At 38.7% G+C, this 22653-nt stretch overlaps 1 protein-coding gene across 1 annotated transcript in view; it reads left to right on the top strand.

Moving 5' to 3' along the window:
• Nucleotides 1–22653, top strand: part of SHANK2 (SH3 and multiple ankyrin repeat domains 2) — a 315102-nt gene that overhangs the window by 100291 nt on the left and 192158 nt on the right. Inside the window, exon 12 of the mRNA XM_009886245.1 lies at nt 7911–8024. Within this exon, the coding sequence (XP_009884547.1) occupies nt 7911–8024 (114 nt within the window). The remainder of the gene's footprint in view (nt 1–7910; nt 8025–22653) is intronic.

Genomic DNA, 22653 nt, shown 5'->3' on the forward strand with positions numbered 1-22653 from the left:
GAGCAGAGGGGCAGAATCCCCTCCCTCGCCCTGCTGGCCATGCTGCAGGGGATGCAGCCCGGGATGCAGATAGCTTTCTGGGCCGTGAGCGCACATTGCACTCTTACTGTGATTAAGCACATTTTCTAATGCCTAGTATCTAGAAAAGTGGGGAGTTATTTCAGTATCTCAAATATGCTCCAACAGACTTTTTCATGAACCTTCTGAGATGCCTCCTGTGCAGGCACAGTCTGCACATCTGAGTAGAGTTTACCACAACCAAGGTCTGTTCTCAGCTACATTCTCTGGGGTCAGAGAAACGGTAGTAATTCAGTAGTAGTGAGTCAAGCATCTGTTCTGGGCAGAAAGTCAGTAGTTCTCAGGATTAGAAATATTGACCCTTGCAACACTACTTTTATTTCAGTGCGATCTCAGCCAGTAGGGCAATCCAAATATATTGCTAACATTTTCATTTCTTGTGAAAATCTACTTGTAAGTCATTTTGAAAAAGAAAGATTATTAAACCCCTGCTGTGCTTGAAGATATTGCCAACAGTCAGTGCTTGTGGGCAGAAGGAAAGTTGGTCTCCCGGGCTTTTGCACTTGTTAGATTAGTAAATAAAATACTGGAAAGGGAAGAGCCTCAGAAATGCTATTTTGTTTCTTCAAGAGCATTTTGTACCTTGTGTGAATAGGTATGGCAGCAAAATTTAACCTAAGAGGTTTGCCTAAGCATTGTTTTGCTATTCTTTTATATGAAGGATGAAATTAATGTGAAGTGGAATATTAATCTTACCCAGATTCATTGGTCTGTTTTGCTTCCTTACTGTCTCCTGACTTGATCGGTTTGATTTCAATTCCTAACATAAATAATTATGACTCATCACAGATGATAACATAACTGATTTCTTCAGGTTGGTTGTATCTGAAGTGCAGAAGAGAGTTGTGATTCCAACTGATATATCAAAGTGTTGTGACAAAGACATGGTCTTGCTCTCGCTCGCTTTGCTGTCAAGGCTGCGAGAAAGTGATTAGGACGTAAGACCATCCACAAATCCCCGTCGTCTTAGTTCTTGACTATTTAAAGCCAGCCTTCCTTCGACAGTCAGTAACTGGCCCCAAGTATTCAGGAGACAGGGAGTACCAGAAGACCGAGAGGAGCTATGAGTGGCATATGAACACACTAGTATAGTCCAACTCAGCAGTGTAGGCTCCAGATCTGAGCTGCTTTGGGACCTCTTCTCAGATTAATGCTCTCTACTCTGCATTCCTCTGACCTCTAGTTTGGCCATCGCTGTGGAGAAGAGCAAACTTGACTCTGTCCACACCTTCCTCAACAGAGGTGGGGAGCAATGTTACAAATGGATAGGTTTTTCCTAATCTAGATTTGGATTTCTGTCCAAAATTCAAATCAGTGCAGAAGATCTGTTTCTTACACCGTGTCTCTTTCCTTCACATCCCCAAATAACAGGAAAAAGATGATTGTCATAGAAAGTTGTTGGCAAAGGCTGAAAAAGGATGAAAAAAATAATACAGGGCCAAATCTTGAACAATGCAGCTCATTCAGTTCTATTTCAGTTGAGCCCTATTTCCTTAGATTTAGAGGATTATGTGCAGATTATTGTATTTGTAGATTTTGACGTAGTGAGTGGTTGCTCTGTTAATAGTCACCGTCATCTTCTTATCCCAAGGTCCTTTTCCTGAACATTGCTTGTTTGCACTGTTTGTTTCCTTTGTTCCTGTTATGTTTCCCATAAAAACCTGCTTTTTATCAGGATTGTGGTCACAGTGGTTGGGTGGTTTGGGTGTTGTGTCGTGCATCCCAAACTTGAAGCTAAGGCTCCTTAGTCTTACCATCTGCTTGCAGATGTTGTGATGGAACACAACCAGGAGATGTGCAGTGTGCTCAGGGTATGGCAGTTAGACTGCTAGGAGAAGTCAGAGGATGAATACTGAATTACGGGTAGGTAAGGTAGCTTTTCAGCTAAGCCAGCACAGTCATTTGGATTACGGAGAGGTAAACTCCTTGAAGCCACAGTTGGATCACACTTTTGTTGTGGAGGCAAAACTGGAAGTTAACTGCAAGTTTAAGAAATGAATATTTTCTGTCCGTTTTATTTCCCTAATTTGGTTTCTCTGTGAGGTCCTGCAGCCCAAGAAGGGAAAGAACTGCTGAATTTGCTTCTCCACTCAAGGAAATGTCTGTGGAGCTGCAGTCGAATCTGACCGCTCAGGTCAATTATACAAAATCGTTAACTGCAGATACAGAAGGCTTTCCTTCCAGATTGTACGTGGACTGCACAAGAACATTTTCTACGTGGCAGCTGGGGCACAGTCACTTGTTTGCATGCTGGAGGCCTTAATGTGGTTGTCATCAGGGCGATAGACGATGACTTCCTTTCCAGTCCTGTTGTACTGATCTCAAGTTCCGTCACTCTCTCTTGATTAAGTGTTTGAAAGCCAAAAATGGTCTGCCCATAAGGCACAGCAGACAGATCCTGTTCATCGTTAACCACATTAATCACAGGAGGAGTATCTATCCGGAGCAAGTAGGGGTAAATAAAGAAATAGAGTAAAATTTAAACTATAAAACAAATTTTAAGAAAAATATCTCTCTTTAAGAGAGAGCAAGATGAGGTTGTGACTTGTGCTGACCTTTATTTATGTTGTGTGTTAAGTCTGAGTCAAGTTGTGCTTCAGATGCAGAGAGCTGTCACTCTGCGCAGTACTTGGCTCTTAATATTGTTATTGATTTACCTGGTTGTGTGCAAAAACAGATCAAGCATTGAATTTTTGTTTACATCGATATATATACTTAGGAAGTAACTTGCCCTTACAACTCAAGATTAGGAACATACGTTTTGAAGTTGTAACCATTTTAGGGTCTGTTTTAAGCAAAATTGTTTTTATAGTTGAAACAGGTATTGTTGCATAGAATATCTGTCATTTGGAAGCTCTCCTTCCAAAAGGCAAATAATTCTGGAAAGTTACATCAGACAACAGGTATTTCTACAAGAGAAAAGCCTAAATTATAATATTAAGTATTTCTGAGAGAAAGAAGTCAGGTCTCTATCCGCTGGAAATCAAAAATCTACTTTATATTAGAAAAGCAAATCCAGAAGATTGTTACACCAAGACACAAACCCAGAGTTCAGATTTGCAGTGTGCTTAGCTAAAATTCAGGTGAAACCCCTTTGCATTTCATTAGGTAAAAGGCATTTGTTATCAATAACAGAACAATGGAATCAAGGTAAATAACATACTCGTGCTGCAGTTTGAATGGAAGGGACTCTTTCACCAGCCCTTTCAGGTTAAGAATGAAATGCTGAAATTTTCTGCATTCTACTCTGTGGTCTAGAGAGCTTTCAGCTTATATAATTCTACATCTCACTCGCAGCATCGAGATCTTCAGGCACTCTTGATTAGCAGATACAACTTTTGCTTTTAGCTCTGTTAGTTCTTACATCAGCATAGGCTAGTTCAGCTGGTAGATTTTCCAATGGATTTTCAACTTTACTTTGTCCGTTGTTGCCATTCTGTTAATTTTAATTTTTTCTCCTGGTTATAGAAATGTTCTTCTTTTTCCAGAAGATGATCTGTCATTCCCAATCCCTATAATTGTTTCTTTCCCCAGGAAAGAAGAATGCAGATTATACAAGGACCAAAAATTGGTTGTTGATATTACGAAGCCATTTCAGATATATCCTGTAGCAGCTATAAAGACAATGGCCTGAATTTGGCCGTAAATTGCATTGACATTATTGCAAATCAGGATACCTGGAATAATTCACTCCTTGAAACGTCAATATCACACAGAATTTAGAAACAGTATGCACCATCATTTGATGGAAAACTATACTCTATTTCTTGATTGTGGCATAATGAAGGAAGCTGTAATGTGGAAGAATAAAACTTCTTTGTGTTTTGATTAAAGGGATTTTTAATAGTATATTGAGTAATTAAGCTGATTGAGATGAGTATGTTACATTAGTATTAATTAAAATATAGACATATTCAATAAACTTGCAGAAGTTGCAAGAGAAAAAACATCCTATGCTCGATTGGCACTATATGTAATTTTCTTGTGTTGTTCTCTGGACTTTGGCTAAGCAGAATCTGGCTAATATTAAGCATAATACTTTAGAGACGTTAAAATACAAGATCTAGATTGGCACCTGCCTATACGTGTTTTCCTGGTATTCAGTTGTTTGGTCCAATTTTGATTTGCAGTTTTGTTCATATAATTGAACATAATTCTTGTTATAAACTATACTTTTGTTGTGCAAAAGACATACCAGGACTCATGATGTTACTAGAACCTTAATTTTACTCGTACAACGTCAGATTCTTTTTGTATTTCATGTTGTGTGTAAAGAGACTCTGGCCTGCTCCTGCCATAGCAACCACATCTTTTGTTTTTACTAAATGCAAAAGGAAGAAATACTTGAAATGATAAAGCTTAATTATTAATTTTGGGAAAGTTATCCTTTGATTTACCATTGTTATGTCCTTCAGAAGGGAAAATGTTGATTAGAAAATCTCTTGCTGGTACTAAATTATCTATTACAACGTGTCTCTCAAGCACTATTGTGAGAGGGAAAAGACAGAAATTAAGGCCTCTTTCTGAAAAAGCATTCATGGATATAAAAGATAAATTGTATTTTTTGATTTATCCTTTAAGTTCCCAGATATCCACGTTGGAATACATAAAGTGTTGCTCGTTTTTATAGATTTGTATTATTATGGCTTTGGCTCCTGCTGCAGAATTTCTTATTAGTGGCACCACCTGAGATATATTTAAAAGATTATTTCAAGTTTTTTGGTAGTGCAGAACCATCTAGATCTCAACTTCTACATTTTGAGTATTATGCCATATGTGCTCATCCTCCATCTCACCAACAATTTGGCTCTCTCTCTGCACGTCAGCCGTATCCCTGGCTGCTCCCCCTTTGCCTCTTGTCTCATCAGAGAGGAGATTTAGATTAGGTATTAGGAAGAAATTCTTGACTATGAGGGTGGTGAGGCACTGGTCCAGGTTGCCCAGAGGACCTGTGACTGCCCCATCCCTGGAGGTGTTCAACGCCAGGTTGGATGGGGCTTGGAGCACCCTGGGCTGGTGGGAGGTGTCCCTGCCCAGGGCAGGGGCGTGGAACTTGGAAGATCTTTAAGGTCCCTTCCAACCCAAACCATTCTGTGATTCTATCTCTGTGTCTCTTGCAGTTCCATCAGGCTTTTTCTTCCCTTCTTGGCACCCGTAATGATGTTTATGCTCGATATTAAGTCCAAAGGTACTGTTGTTTTGTTTGTAGATGTAATCTCTGGACAGGCTTGAACCAGAATTGTGAGGGCTGGCTGCATTCTGGCACTGCCTCATTTCCCCTTCTATCTCTTTTCCGTAGATGTTATATCTTCAGGCAGGACTACACGTATTTTTGCTTTGCTCTTGCTATTAGTAATTGCTCATATTTAATAATTAATGCAACATTGATCTGAAGTGGGACTGCTTTTGCTCTGTAGTAATCACTTTTTTCCTTGCACTCACAGATAGATTTACAAGGTGGATTTCTTCTCCCATCTTGATTTGGATGTCTTATCAGCTGCTACTACCATAAACACATGAAATTATGGGTGTGAAGTACTCAACTTCCTTCTTGCAGTGCAAATGCTTTTTGGAGATGGAAATATCCTTGTAATTCGGAGTGTCAAAATGGCAGATCTGACAGATTAATAAAATACCAAATTAGGGAATTCTTTCTCAATCTCTCAGTAGTTTTTGTTCTCCCTATCTGGCCAGTTTGTGGAGTGAAATCAGGACTGAGATTCAGTGCTGAAAACTTTTCTGAGAAAAACCTAATTTCTTGCAAGAGGAATCTTTCAGTGTCTCACATTGCGAAATTTGTTTCAGCTGGAGTCCTACACTCACGTGTATTATTTGAAGTTAAATCAATGTGCAGTAGGATCCTACAATAATTATAATATCTGTATATGTTATTAATTAAGTTTTCCTGCTTCCTTATCTCCTTATAACAAATGCACTCTCTTCTTATGTGAACAGAGGTTATATTGTTAAAAATACATTGGTAGCTAATGAATACCCAGTACATACTGGATGAATGAGTAGGCTTCTGTTCTACGTAACGTTGAATCTTCAGGTTGACTTTGTGTAAATGTGCACAGGTTTTAAACATTTCCAGAACAACTGGAATTTATCAACATATTTTTTTCATTAATTATGCCCCAAAATTATATTTATACTATTTCTACTTATGTATTATTTATTTTATTAATAAAATTTTAAAATTAACACATTTAAAAACGTTTTTCTGTAAAATCTCTGTTAATAGATATCCATGATCCATAAGTAATACCACAAATAGTTTAGGATTGCATTAATGAAAAATAAGGTAAACATTTAATTTCAAGAGCAGTTTTACAGATCCTTGTGTTTTACAGATTTCTTACCACATCTTTAGAATGACAAAGATTTTTTTTTTTTTTTGCCTATCATTGATTTGATTTTCATCTTACAGAGCAACTCAAGCCCAAATTCAATGCCATTGAGCCATGGCAGTTCCACTGTACAGAATTCGATTGCAGTCAGGCTCAGGGACTATGATTTTAAAGCCTGATAAGGGATGGTTTAACAGCGCAAAGAGTGCTTGTGTTGGAGATCATCAGAGTAGCTCTGAGCAAGTTAATATCCCTGCCACACTGAAATACCCTGCAGAGATATTATCCTAGGTCTCGAAAACCATATGCATACGTTAGCAAGGAGATGTGCTTTGGGCTAATTAGCCTTGATTTTCAGCAGGGCCGGTTAGCTTGGCTGGCTTAGCTAGTACACAGCTAATGGAGCTGTGCTGCTTCGACTTCCACGGGCTTATTTTTGGTAGCTCAGGGCCCTCTCCACCCACCATTGTGATTTGCACGGAGGGACTCTGAGGACCTGTGTTGTATGACGGAGCCACATTCCCAATCAACTGATTTAGAAGAGCTAACCGTGTTTTTGTTAATCTGTGATGGCATCTTTGGCTCAATGTTAATGTACAGTATATTTTTAATAGTACATTCGTGGTCTTTTAATACATATTAAACGTACTGTGATTTGTATGAACTTCTATAAAATTAATTTAAACATAATACTTAGAAAGTATTTAGAATCCTTTCATTATTGTAATTCATCTCCACTTGTTTACTCGTAAAAACGTTGTTCTGCAGTCTTTTGTCACAGTCCTTGTTGAGTCCTGAGATTAATAGCAAGATAATTTGAACTACAGGATAAAGCTTTTTCTCCTATTGGTAAATCATTCTCTTCCCCATTGTTGTTATCTTCTACTGAGAAAAGTCATTGAAATGTTTCAGAAGGCATCTATATTGTGTAGTGCACCTATGGGATATTCAAGTGTTTGCTGTGTACTCAAACCATTAAATCATATTACTCGACCTACATTACAAATCTCAGGAGCTACCCACTAAATAAAATAGCATGTTTCCTTAGGAAGTAGAAAACATATGAGATATCAAAATATGTATTATTAAAACCCGATTTCAATTTGGGTTCAGTTTTGCAGTGGGTTCAGCACTTCAGCTTAATTTGAACAGGCAAGACACATTTTTTTAGACTTAGTATGACCATACTTTTATGCTTGATAAAAGCAGCAATGAGAAAACTGAAAATGGAAAGAATTATGTGAGGGCCAAAGAAACTTGTGACAGAAATAAATTTGGGAAGAGGTTCCAAAGACTGAGCAAGGCGGGTCGCATTTAAAGGTTACTCTGTTCCCATTTTGGGGGGACCAGCATTTGAGTTATTGTACAATGTTTGCTTTTACCAACATGATATTCGATTTTTACTGAATGTGTTATGTAACTAATCTTGGTATTTACATGAGAAGAGAAAGTCTAATGCTTCCTATGTCTCTCTGTATTTAGTTTTAAGCATTGGTGAAGGTGGATTCTGGGAAGGCAGCACCCGGGGACATATTGGATGGTTTCCTGCAGAATGCGTTGAAGAAGTTCAGTGTAAACCAAATGAAAGCAAGCCAGGTAATCCGATCAAGTTCCTGTTGAATCCTAACAATGACAAATGCCGTCTGTCTGTCTGAGCAGGTGGGCAGCCTAGACGGTAATGTGTTACACAGCAGGACGTTTGTGCAATACTGGAAACAGGAGAATTAAATAAAGCTGAGCTGCGGAATTAAAAATTAGAGATGGGTTTATTGATCAGATTTTACTGGATGCTGTCCAAGCAAATGGTCTTTCTCATGAGGGACTATGCTGTGAGGTACTGCGAGAGCTTTTACACAGATCTGTATGCAGACATTTTGTAAAGCATTATGGTGTGGTTTATTTTCTTACAGTGTGGGAAAATGGCTAATTAAACAATTAAATAATGGAAGAAAACTGGTCAGTCATCTCCCAATCTGAGGTGGTCATAAAATGTATTTAGCTCTTGTTCATAGCAATAAAGTTCTCTCTGTTGACCTTTTACTAAATTTTAGAGGAGGTATCCATCCGTGGGATGTCCCATATACATCCTTACTGATGACATAGGAAATAGAATCCTCCTTCCTCATACACTTGTGCTGCCATAAGTAAGTAAAACACAAGTGACTTTAGGCAAGGAGTCTTTATACTTCTGGTATAATAAAAGAAAAAGAAATGTATGTTGAAGCACGTTATTTTAAGAACTACCAACCATCTCATAATTTCTCTGCTTTTAAGAATTAAGATATGAGGACATCCTCTCTAATTAAAAGCTCATTATAAATGAGCTCTGAGAACATAATTACTGTTCTCCAGGAGTGTATGCAGTTTTAAATTAACTATTGATGTGTTTTGGATCTCTGATGTATTGATTAAGAACTTTTGGCATTGCACAGACAATACGCTAATTTATGCATCGTGTCATTGATTCACAAACATTATTCTTTTATGTATGTCTTTATAAACTGCACAGGTATACTTTTCTTTTTTTTATATATACCCACTGCATAGACATGATAGAATGGAATAGAACGCACTGGACAAGATAATAGTGCCAGAGTAGTCAGGATTTAGAAATAGTTATAATATTTGATAAATATTTTAATTTTGTTGGTTATAATGGAAGCTGTGGTAAGATTAAACAGAGTTTAAGGGATGAGCAGAAGAGGAGGCAAAAAGTTAGCTTTTGTAATATGAAAACTTTAACCGAATGAGGGAATGTGGCATCAGGGACACTGCTCTAGATACCTAAACACTGTGTGAAAAGGTTATATTTCCTTTTCTATTTCCCTTTTGAGAGAGAAAAAGAGGAGGAGGGAAAAACAGATCTAATATTTGGAGAGAATGGATTTAGGCTCTGAGAACAGAGAGGGCATAGTTGTGTAGCTCTTCAAAAGGCTTAAGAACAAATCGGAATTTAAAGAAGGAGGAGTATTAAACCAGAGGAAGATTGAGGGTGGAATTGGCAAACCTAGGAGCAGTGCAGTTCTCAAATACTAGATGTACAAAGAGGATAACAAGTGTGATTTCATTTCTTGGGAAACACTATGGAAGACGAATACATTTGGTCAGTGTGCAACATGAGCTGGTCAAGAGCCATGTGTGAACTGTCCTGAAGATCCTCCAGTAAAACCTTGTGGGCACTTGACTGAAAGACTTCGTAGTCTATGTAAGTCAGTCACCACAAACACCTTTCTTGAGTCTGTCATGGCAACTCTGCATTAAATTTGAGTTGTGCATTTGTCTCCAAATATGAAGAAAATTCTGGGGAGGGGCATTAAGTGAAGTTCTAAAATACAAAAGGAGTTTTGCCTCTTCTTTAGTGGTGTTAAAGAGAAGGTAACTAAACCTGTTTGTCACAAGTCCTTAAAGATCTTTTCAAGGAATACTGCAGGAAGTAAATTCAGTATCTGACACGATTGCTTTAATACACGACAAGATTGTTTTCGAGCAAAAATCTCTTTGATCGTTCAAAGGAAAACAAAAATTAAGAAAAAAATTGTTACAAGAATAGCAAAAGGATTACGAAAGCTGGAAATGTTAAAAGAATATAAACAGAAACATCTTACAATTTGTCTGACATGAAATTATGAAAACTTATGTTATGTGTCTGGCAAAACACCAGAGCATTTACTGTAATTTTGCCTATTAAATACTATTGTCTTTCTGATTATTTTCCTATTTGGTTATAGTATAGTGTGAATAATAATGTTAACTTAAAGACTTCAAATATACCATTCTTCTACTCTACAAAAGACAAAAATATCGTTAAATAAGTGCAAAATGGGCACATTTTCTATACCTTTGAACTTGTGCACTCACATATTTTGCTGGCCTGTCTTGAAAAATGCCCTGCCCCCAGAAGGCACAAACGAGGTACTCTGCGTAATGCAATAGAGGTTGGAGCTGTGAGTATGAAATACATGAAATCCACTGTATGTGCCATATTGTTATAGAAAAATGCTATGGAGTGAAAGCAGCTGATCACTGAATTGCTCTATGCAGTGAGCTTCATTCCCTTTGCACGGGAAACAGTGGAAATGAAAGAGGAGAGCTTTATAAGCAAAAATCAGCCAGTACTCCCTCTGAGTACAAATGCAAAAGTAATTTAGAAAAATGTGTTAAGCATGGTGAAATGATTAGAAATTAAATTAGGTCTGCTGGGATCGCTGAAAGAACATCAGCTGAGAAACATCGCAAACTTGTGCGAGCTGCAAGAATTTGCATCACGGACTTTGCAAAGCAGCAGAACTTCTTATGATAATGATTTAGAAAGTAGATCATCTTAATATGTAGGAAATGAATCTCAAACTCAGCCTTTTTCAGACCAGCACCACAGTAACAGTTGTTTCCTATAAATGAGATTTAAGAACATTTCTTCAAAGAGCTTCCCTTTGCTATTAAGTTTGAATAATTGTGTTTAATAGTAGCTTGTCATTTGCACGCCATGAATGAAAGAAAGAGGAATAGTTCTTGGAAAAAACAAACCACAATTAAACACTACATGCCCAGTAAAACTGGCGGGCAGGTGTTTCATGTCATGCTGATGTATAATCTCACTTCTAAGACAAGTTCAATTTTCAGGGAACTTCATTGCCATCCCGACTGTTCTCTGGAATAGGCAGTTCAGAACAGCACCTGGTTCCTGCAATCTCTTCAAAGGTATCATGCTAGCTTGGCAACTTCTGTTTTCCGAAAAAAAATCATGTTGACGGGCATTAATTCTATATCCCTTCTTTAATCCTTCATTAATTGAGACTTGTAGGAATTATTCCATTATTTTGCTAGGATTGATGCCAGGCTTATAGGCTTTTAATTATCCAGGTTGTCTCATTTGCCCTTTAATAGCGCTGGCACAGGACCCGCTGCCTTTCAGTCTTAAGAAGTTTCCTTGACATTTTGAGATCTAATGAAAAAAGAACAACGACAAAGAAAATCATTATCAGTATTCTGCTAAGTTCTTCTGCCTGCTTTTAAAAAATTCTTAGACACAAAACCATTGTACCATCTCATTTTAAAAAGCATCGCCTTAGTAGCCAGGTTTTAACATTCTCCAGAATCATTCTTAGAATGAAAGTATTCCTTCAGGTGAGATCGATGCAACATCTTGGGTTTTCCCTGTACAAACACAGAAATGTTACATATTTCATTCTGCGTTGACAATATTCCTATGTTATTCAGTAATAAACCAATTCCATTCTTAACTGTCTTTGTATTCCTAAATATGTGAAAATATGCTGTGTTTTTTTGCTAACGTGTCCTGGGTAGGTTGAAGAAAGTGCTGTGCTGGAGAGACTTGATTCATATAAAATACAAGTTAACTGAAATTTATGCAAATGTGCAGCACTATCTTGGGTTAGTAGACATCTTAACAGGATTTATTAGCTAAGTGCTGTTGGTGCTGCAGAGAATCACCGGTCATCTTGGATCTCTGGCAGCAGCAGGTTGCATCCACTGAGAAAACACGATGTGACAAAGCTTTGTTTCATTTTTCTACCTACAAAAAACAGCAAGGCTTTTCCTTTTACCAGTTTATTCTCCCCTTGAAAGTCATTATCCTTCTTGAAATAGTAAGAATTGCGACCTAATACCTTGCAATGGGAAATGAAGTACAGAAGAATCTGTCGTCCATAAAATCAGCTGCCCCACCAATGGAAGACAGAGTTTTCTTTCTCCTGCTTAAGTTCAGGTATTTCCCTTTGCTTTTCTTCCATCAGAGGGTATTACTCTGACTGGAGAGATTTACTACAAAAATGCTTTCTGTTAGAATTGTGATTTTATACTCTCTGTCCTTCAGAATTCAGAGATACAGGTTATCTGATTGTTCATAACTGAGGTGAAGTATTCATTTTGTTTTCAAGCTAGAAGTTATCTTTAACGGCATTCTGTCTTTACCGGTTGTTATTCCTTCCTCCCTAACGTGCCTGAAGAACTCTTAGATTTGACAAATGATACTGAAATGAAGGCAGACTTGGCATGTCTTTTAGTAATTCTTGCTGCCTTTCAACTCTTGGCCTCCTCAGTGCACCTTTCCTTGAGTTCCGTGCTCATCTTTAATATTGTCTTTGGAGTGACTTTTCATTCAGTAGCATCCTCCGTGCATTTTCCTATCCTGTGCCGTTGGGGTATGCATTATGAGTAGATTCCTGGGAGTTTATTTCAGACTAGATCTAATCCGGGCATGTGGCTTGAACGCTCATTAGCAGTTGTTCCATGAAAGAATTCCAATTTGCAAACTCTGAGGTCTGCTCAGTCTGTGGGCTGCAGCAGAGTCGGCAGCACTTGCAAAGCCCGTTCCCGGCTCAGGCTGCAGTGCCGATGTCGCTGCGCCCATGCTGACCTCTAGTGTCACTCGTGCTCGGAGCAGACACCACCTCGCACCGAAACCGGGATTTCTCTTCCAACATGTCTGGACTTCAACGTTATGGCTTACTCCGGAGTTTCCAGGAGCTTGAAAATACAAGGACAGATTATCCTGTATAGTATAGTTCCCTTGCTCCTTTCTTTTTACCGATGTCATCGTACACAGACGTGTAAGCAGAAATAGCAGCATTCCTTATCCAGCATCCCCTCTAGATTTCAGAAGTTACTAAACAAGTCAAAGTTGTGTTAATAAAATTAATACTTTGCTAGACAGACTGAAAAATTAAATTTTAGCATTCTTTTGCATGGAACAGAAATTTAATATGTTGAGTCTGGAAGTCCCCATCCACAAATCATCAAGCCCAGAGATGACAGAGCATGTGTTCACATATATGGATTTCTTTCCTGAATCGAAAAGGGAAAAATTATGCACCCATCTCAACCTGACATCCAGGCAGACCACAGCTTGCGTGTGCATCCAATGACTCCGATGGGGGACTTGCTGTGGAAAAGACCTGTGCCTCAGTTCGCTCCACTGGACTTGGAGCACTTGGAGACAGCCATCACCCTTCTTTCTGTAAGTTCAGGGTCACCTGATTTTGGCAATCAGGGGCTACATTTACATAGATGGACAGTTTAAGACATGTTTAAAGTCTCTGATGAGGCTTTGCTCAGTTTGCATCCAGGTATTAGTTCCTGAGCTCATGTAAAACTGGAATTAGTGAATTGTAGCTCTGGTCCTTCTAGAAGAAGGACAGGAGTTTTGGTTCACCAAATTTGCTGTTTGGACATAATAGATAGACAGAATATAAACAGCTTTCAAAGCACTCCCTAGTCACATATAATTATGCATGTAAAGGTCAGCACTGGAAGAAAAAAACCCAGAAAACAAAAAATCTTTTCATCCAGCCTCTTTCGTTAGTTACCCACCTTTTACAAATGATCCAAATTAACAAAAGCGTTTTTACACGCCTTGTTCCTGTTTTGTTAGGATCAGGTCTTGGTAGTTATTTAGCTAGAAAGAGAACTGTAAGAATACATGGAAACATTTTAGAGATTATTAGAACTCTGAAGAATTCAGTAAACTAAATAATTTTGAAAACCCCTGGAAGGAAGAGGTTTTCAACAAGACAGAAGAGCCGGCAAATAAGAGATGCTATCTTACATTATGAGCACCTCGAGGTTTTTGATAATAAGTTTTGATAACCGCTCCATCCACTTGATTTCACCCTGAACAGAAGGTGCTGGTGTATCTGTGACAAACTTGTCGTGCAAGTTAAACTGCTGGCGTGAACAGCAGCAGTTAAGGACAAAATGTTACTGCAGCTGGAAGGACTAAATGGAGGCAGTGCAAAAATATTTTTATATATAAGAAGAGAAAGACATTTTTGTTAGGAAAGTTAATCACAAACACTTGTGTCAGTTGTGTAAAGAGCCAAGAAGTCTGATAGCTTGGGAATGTGTTCTGATTCAACAGTGCAGGCAACAGCCGGACTTAATATGGCACAGAGAATATAAACCAAATTAAAAAAAAATAGACAGTGCAGGATTGCCTCACGTGTAAGTAGGCATCTCATCGTAAAAAGTGGTATGATGTGGATACAAATGCAGCCACTGAAAATGGATAGAACGCTCAAGAGATTAATGTTATATCTTTGTAATCCCAAACAGGGGCCTAAATATGGGACACGCAGTCAACCAGCTGTGTTCGTTGAAGCTTGTCCATGCCTGTTTGAGGAACGTTGTTCTGTTGTTAAACCCTCGTACCCAGAGCTCGAACTGACAGGTCAAACGCTACTCAATAGGTCCCTCTGCCTTGAAGGATACTATCCGAAGCTCTGACCTCTGAAATACTCTTCTGCCTTGCTTCTGTGTTTTGCACAACAAACTACATGGCTCACATGATTCTGAAAAGAGTCATCTTTTGATAAGTGATTTTCTGCCGCAAAATATGTTTCCCATGTACAAATTTGTAATTAAGAAAAGTGCAAAGAGATGACAAAACTCAGGACAGTGATCATCCACAAAGATACTGTGTTCTGTTTCATGCCTTAAAAAGATCAGGAATATGCTACATACCATATTTTTGCATAAACTGCATTCTCTTCCATCAAACAGTGGGAAAAATACTCTATACTGGAACAAGAAAGTCAATACAAAGAGTTAGATGTGAGGTGCTGGCAAGCCCGTCCACAAAACCCAGCTGACGTAGGAGCTCAGTGCAGTAATATTCAACTAATTCTGACAACTCTCTGTAGCTGAGGATGTAAATCAACTCCACTTTTTGTCTCAAGTCATGGAAATTTAAAGAATGAACCTCAGCAAATTTCTACACTTTAGCTTTGCTGAGCGAAGCATTTGTGTTCTCAGCAATGATAAACAGCAGTTTGGGAAAAGGCTTCTGAATGAATCATCGCTCCATAATAATGCTAATTTGGAAGCAGAGGTAACTTGAGAGCTGATTTTGTCTGCAAGCTGGCTATAGGATGGAGCCCTGTGCTTCCCACACAGCCCGGTAATGTGTGTTCTCTCTGAGCAAGGGTGTCTTGGAAGACCTGGCATTCTTTCAGTCTTGGTCTTCTGACCAAGATTCAATAGAAGTTTCTTGCTATAATTTCTTATAATTCATAAGAAATGCTTTGGAAGACTGAGTCTACAAACTAATGTTGCTGGTCAGCTGCTCTCTCTCAAATTACGGTGCTTTTCCTTTGTTTTCAGTTTGGTTTCAAGAAAGAGTAAAATAAAGTATTCCATGATAATAATTTCATAATTTATCCAGCTTTTGACAAAAGCAGAAAGCAAAACCATGAAAAGATAGTTCAGAAGAAAGAAAATGCAAGCCTAGGTCTAGAGGTCTTAAAGGATATAAGCCTGCCTGCATCTTTATCTCTGAATAAGTAACTTTTAATTCATAATATTTTACTGTCTCGGCTCCTCAGCTGACATGCACTTGATCCCTTTCACTCTGATTTTCATGCTTGCGAAGAGCCACTTAGGAATAACTCTAATCAGCTGAAAAGGAGCAACACAATTCTCTAAAGCACGGGAATAGACTAAAAATAAATTGCCCAGCAATAGAAAATTAAACTTACATGTTAGGAAACTCAACATTTCAAATGCACGTGGGATTGCTGATGTGTGAAATTGGACATGCAAGTGTAGATTTTTTTTTTTCTTTTCTGATTCTTTCTGCATTTTTTCCTCAAAAAAATGTCAGTCAGACCATACAGGATAAAAAGTGCAAACTCTGAGGATTGTCTCAAAAAGAATGGAGTTACCATTGTAGTGCCTTCCTTTTACTTCCAGTGATGCATTCCCGTTTTCTATTCAAAATCAGTCCGTCTAACATTAAAAAGCAACTTTTAAAGCCAGAGAGCATATATAGATAGCAAAAATGTCTAACGTTACAAATTACTTTAGAAATGTTAAAAAGATAAAGGTATAAAGTGAATGATTTATGAAGTGATACAGCCTTCTGAGGAGTTGAAGCCCAATTATTGGTTTAAGACAAGATACTTCAGCCTGTGGCAGAATTTGAGCAGCCTTGTTCTGCAATGTGCTAACAATCTAGAAATAATACTTAATTTTCTGATTCCTATTTGTTCTTGTGGAAACTCATATAATGTGTTTTCACCCCATCAAAGTCTGGGGTCAAGTTATTTGAGTTTTAACCAATTTGGCATATGTCAGGGATTGCTAGTAGGCAAAAATCCTTTACTTTCACCGTCTGGAATTTTGGAGCATTTCAAATTTCATAAAGAATATATATTTTGGTTGTAACATCTCTTCCCTGTACTAATAGTCCTATTTTTTTCTTGATTAGATGTACTTCGTACTATCTTATGAGCCTATGATCAAAAATACTTGATCTTTGATCTTTCTATAAATATCTTATCTTGAATTATATTAACAATAGGTTTTAGTTTTTATTTTTATTTTACATCATTTTTTTTCCTGAAATTCTGTTTAATCAGGATTGTCTGATGCACCCGTGCAAATATTATTTGTATCAGAATACAACTGCTCTTAAAATCACTCTGGGTATATATCAAAATTAAATAAAGTGCTGTATTTCGTTTAACTCATTTCATTTAGCATAACCTAACACTTTTAAAAGCCATTTACTTAAAATCGCTGACATAAAGCAAGGCAAGTCTTAGATCTATGCATATTCTGAAAGTGTTGATAACTCATCATTTTCTTCTGTATTCTCCTGTACTAAATGACACATTTGGTTTTTTTCCCCTCTTATTTTTAATGGTTCAGATAAAAGGCTTGACAACAGAGGCTGAAAACCCTTTGAAACACTCCCCATTTATTTGAGATCAAATTCATATTAATTTAAGGAAGATGATAGAGCATCTACTTTTGGTAATGGCAATGCTGGAGGTGATCAGGAAAATGATACCTAAATAGCAGCAGCTGTTAGATAATCCATATTCTGTTCTTAAATTATATCACTGCTTTTTGCTTCCATACCTGCCTGCAACAAAACCAGAAAGGGGCTTTTTCCAGCTTGCTAAAAGATCCGCCAGTGCCTGATGGTGAGAAAATGACTTGATGATACGCTGCTGATGACAGTAACTGATCATAGTAGAAGCAGCATGAAAACAAGCGCGTTATTTTGATTCATTAAAAACCCCAATCAGTTATTACATTACATACCACTTGCAGATTTTATTCTGCAGTGCAAACCATGTCAGTGGAATGCCTCCCTCGCCAGAAAGCTCTGCTAATTTTATTATCGGATCGGTATCAAAGGGACACTCTGGGGTCTCCCCTTGCCTTGTGAACTGTTAACCCAGACTAGTCAGGTAAGTGTTTTAAAGTGTAATTTTTTCCAATGAAGATCATTTTCTCTCTGTCGTTTCATCTTGGGCTCAATCAGCTCTAGGTAGGAAGCCCCAGACCTGAGAGTATCTCAGGTGGCCTTCAAAATCATAGAATCATAGAATGGTTAGAGTTGGAAGGGACCTTTAAAGATCATCCAGTTCCACCCCCCGCCCTGGGCAGGGACACCTCCCACCAGCCCAGGGTGCTCCAAGCCCCGTCCAACCTGGCTTTGAACACCTCCAGGGATGGGGCAGCCACAGCTTCTCGGGGCAACCTGGGCCAGGGGATCACCACCATCAGAGTGAAAATTTTCTTCCCAATATCTAATCTAAATCTCACCTATTCCAGTCTAAAACCGTTGCCCCTCGTCCTATTGCTCCACTCCCTGATCAGAAGTCCCTCCCCAGCTCTCCTGCAGCCCCTTTAGTCACTGAAAGGGGCTCTAAGGTCTCCCCAGAGCCTTCTCTTCTCCAGGCTGAACACCCCCAACTCTCTCAGCCTGTCCTCACAGCAGAGGGGCTCCAGCCCTCGGGACATCTTTGTGGCCTCCTCTGGCCCCGCTCCAACAGGTCCATGTCCTTGTGTTGGTGGCCCCCGAGCTGGAGGCAGCACTGCAGGGGGGCTCTCCCCAGAGTGGAGCAGAGGGGCAGAATCGCCTCCCTCGCCCTGCTGGTGGCGCTGCTGGGGATGCAGCCCGGGATGCAGGTGGCTTTCTGGGCTGCGAGCGCACATTGCCAGCTCATGTTGAGTTTCTCATCAGCCAACATCCCCAAGTCCTTCTCCTCAGGGCTACTCTCCATCCGTTCTCTGCCCAGCCTGGATTTGTGCTATGGTCACAGAGCTTGCAGCGAGAATTTTTTCTGTTAGGGGGTTCACACACTCTCCTTCCCCCCCATTTCTATTGCTTTCTGTCTCCGGATGTCTTGTTCTTAGAGATCTGCCACTCTCCATGTTGTACCTACAGGGCAGGGTCAGAAGGGACTGGTCAGCGTGGTTGCAGCAGATTTTCTGAGGCCGTGGATTGAAAGGTTATGCCTCTGGTGCTGGGCTTTGAAACTCGCTGTGCCAGGGCTGTGCTGACTCAGCCTGTCAATATCCCAGGGTGCGCCTGTTTCGCTAAGTGAGAGAACAACAGATCCGTATCGATAGTCTTATTTTTCAAGTCGGGAATAGGTTGTTTGTCCTCAGGTAAAATGGACAAACCTGAGTAAACGTTTCTGATTCTGAACTCACAAAACGTATTGAATTTTAAATGGTGATGGAGCTTGGCTACATTATTTATAAAAGCATGTCTGTGCTTGGAACAGAGTTCAGAAATTTGGTTCTGCTTTCTGATTTGAAGTGCAAGACGCCCAACAACTTTCTTAACCCTCGATTCAGGCTACAATTCACAAATATAAAAAATGGCTGCAAAAGTCAAGATAATTTTGTGGATGATTTACAGGCAAAAAGGACTACAGTGTATTGTTTGGAGGCTTTTTTGAAACCAAAAGTCCGAGTATAATTATGCAAAAATCACAGGAAGCTATAGAGTCTATACTTCATGCTTATAGATTTGTTATACACATATCAAGCGCTAGTTTAATGTTATCCAGAGAGAGGTTTAAAATAGTTACGTATTTTGGCTGCTCTCCTGGAAATAATAAAAGCAATTATATTTAATTCCCAGTACAACATATTAGTAATTTAAGGAAATTAAATATAATGTTTCCTTGTCTCATTTATCCAAAAATTCCTTATGTTTCAAAAATTACAGTTTGTGCAGTAAAGGTTAACAAGAAACCTCTAGAACCTAGAGCATTACCTTTTGGCTGAATCATTAAAGTGTTGGATCATATGAGTTAAGAAAAGTACTTGTGCTCAGTTGGATGTATTTCTGTGCAATAATACACTGCAGGAGGCGGAAAACTGAAGTTGGGTAAGAAGAGTAGAAGTCTTTGCAACCATGTTATAATGAAAGATTGAGGGTATTGGTGTTGCAGTATGTGCTGGAAGTGTTCATACGTGCTATGAAAGCTATGCACGGTCAAAACAAAAACGGGTTGGCAAAAACAATCCAGTCGGATACCAGCAACATCGATAACAGACAGGGCTTGAAAAAGCCTTGGCAGTGGAAAGGAGGAAGGTGTGTTGCAAAACGACGCATGCCATGAGTCTGGCTTTGCCAAAGTGTGTCTGCGGAAGGGAAGGGGAGGGGAGGGAAGGGGAGGGGCTTCAGGCTTTTAGCACATCTGCACTTTCGAAGTTGTCAGTTGGAAAGTACCTAATTACAAGAATAACCCAGCATGTCCGTAAAGTTTTAAATAAAGTTAGTGCTTACAGATGCTTTTACATGGCTATGTAAAAGACAGAGATTTCACTTTATCAGTTGCTAAGTGAACCAAAGTTAATAGTAGTATCTCAGTCTTGTACAATGTTGGCTGCGTACTCACGTCCTTTTTGGGTGCAAATTTTATGCAACAGTGTTTTCTTTGTCAATACAATTTTTTATTATGATTTTTTTTCCTCTCCCTATTTCTGCTCTGCAGTTATACTGGCACAAAGCTTTGCGTGGCTGCACTATGGATTGAAAGGGAAGAAAAACATAGTGCTTTAAAAAAAAAAAAGCCATTCATTTTTAAGGCCGTTCTGTAAGCAGTCTCACTTGGAAAAATGATCAGTGGTTAATGGAAAGGACAGGAGTCCCATCAGTTGATATTGCACACAACTACAGCCTGAGTCAGCTGTCCAGTAGCACAGCAATTACCGAAGAGCAGGAGCTAGCAAGAACCCTCTACTTTGCAGTAATAAGCTGGTGGCAATTATAAGGCACTTAAAAACAATTAGTTCTTTCCGGGATGCTTTTGTAGTATGAACGCAGTTTACCTGATTGAATGTGGACAGCAAAGCTGCAGCAGGGAAAGACTCATATCACCTAACTAGGTAAATGTCTTCGGTATTAACATTTCCACTTGAACTAGTCGCCTTCAGATACTTTTCTACCTTTTTTGTGTGCCTGAGTGCTTCAGTCATTTAGCTGACCCCATAAATGTAGGCATTCAAGACAATCCTTTGCTGTTCAAATTTAACAAATTGAAATGAGGAAGCAGAGGAAGGATGTGAATCTTCAGGATGTTCTTTATTTGCCATCAGAATTAAACTCCATGATCAAAGATTTCTAAAGAAAAAATTTAGGAAAAAACCTTTTTGAATTGCAGGTACTTTTTCCATTCTAAATATTTTGTCCCTCAGGTAAGTTAGAAAACTATCTTTTATGTTATATTAGGATTTGTTAGTTAACACTTTAAAAAGAAAAGGAACAGTTCTATTTCTCACTGTAAATCCCTATAGATTATACTTTTCCTTTCATTTGCCCGGATAAAACCTATGCTTTGGTTTGGTCTCATGTAAGACTTCGAAGCCTTAGTAGGACACTGGTTGAGAGGAAATGTGTATACATATATATATGTGTGTTAATGTCCAAGGCACTTTCACAAAAATCACAAATCTATCTTGTTAAGATGTTATCATCCAAAGACAGGATACAGTTACATGCAGTGAACAAAAGACTACAAGAAGAAACAATGTCAGGATTTGTTTATTTTTAAGAACCAGAGGATGTTTAAAATGGAATAGAAAGAATGGCGAGTTTTGCTAAGTGCTTGCCCCAGAAAACAGAAGGACAAATTGGAGATAAGTGCACTGATTAGTGCTGCAGGAAGAAAAGCTTAGATAAAATCAGGAGAGGTACAAGGCAAAATTGGAATAGAAATGCAGTCCTTCAAATTTTTCTGCTTACTGGCAAGTACTGTTACGATCCTAGATGTAGGCTGTTAGCTGCTGATAAAACGCTGCTCACAGACAGAAGGAAAATCTGGCTAAAACTGAATCAGTGAGTCTCAAGGTTGGAATTCCTTTGGCTGGAAAAGGGGCTTGCAGTGTTGCTGTAATTCTTTGGCGATAACATCTCAATGTCTAGTCTAATTTTAAATGCTTAAAACTCCATATCTTCAGACATTTCTGTTCAACAGTACAGGGCTGTGAAGTAAAAATATATGTAATTTTTTTTTTTTTTCAAATGAGCAAGGCTTCTGTAGCTCTGGGGCTGTTGTGGGCCTTCCTCCCTTCATTCCTGCGATCTCCACCCAGCTCAGCTTTCTTCAGTGTCTTTTCCTGAACTTTGCTCTTTTCTTGTGAAAACAGCAGAGAGCTGCAACTCCTTTGCCTCCACCTTCTGAACTAGCTCAGGAGTGACACTTAACCTCTCACATGGCACGCCTGAGCTTTACAATGGTTTACACAGTTTTAACTAGTTACCAAACATCCAGGCATCATCATTGCATTTAAGAGGACACAAAACCCCATATTCTTTCCAATTCTTTTCTTTCTGTTTTTACTTGCTTACTCAAATAAGAAAATAAAGTGAAAAAAAATTTCTACAAATGTAGCAGTCCCCACAGCTAAGTTACTGGGAGGAGTTTAGACAGGGCATACTGTATTTGAAGCATGCACTGCAAGGTAATTTCAAGGAAATAGCAATTCCTTATTGCTAATAAGTTAGAAAAATAGATAAATCTGGTGATCTGTTGATTGTTCTTCTCTCATTCTCGCTTCATTTTTAGAAAACAAGTTTTAAGGGTATAGTTTGTTTTCTTATGAACATTTAAAATCTTTCTATTATTCTTACTTACTAAGTTTAATTCTTTCATCATAAGTGAATGTAGTTCTCATAGTGCGTGCTGCTGCTGTGGTGAGGTATTACCTGTTTTCGGGGCAGCAGATGAACTGATGGAAGAGGAAAATTTGTAATTTATTGCAAATGTCTTATTTAATGGTGGCAATTGTAGAGTCCATAGGAAAACAGGAAGGTGGAAATGACTGCCAGAAGGATCATGCGTTCTTGCTCTGTAATTAAAAATAGGTAATCCCCGTGTTTTTTTTGTTTTCTAATTTATGCCTATGAGGTAGTCTAACAGAGTGGGGAAATGCTATTCCTGCGGAGCAGCCTAGGGCT

The sequence above is a fragment of the Charadrius vociferus genome, unplaced genomic scaffold, assembly GCF_000708025.1.
Source record: "Charadrius vociferus isolate BGI_N301 unplaced genomic scaffold, ASM70802v2 scaffold115, whole genome shotgun sequence".
NCBI classification, from domain to species: domain Eukaryota; kingdom Metazoa; phylum Chordata; class Aves; order Charadriiformes; family Charadriidae; genus Charadrius; species Charadrius vociferus.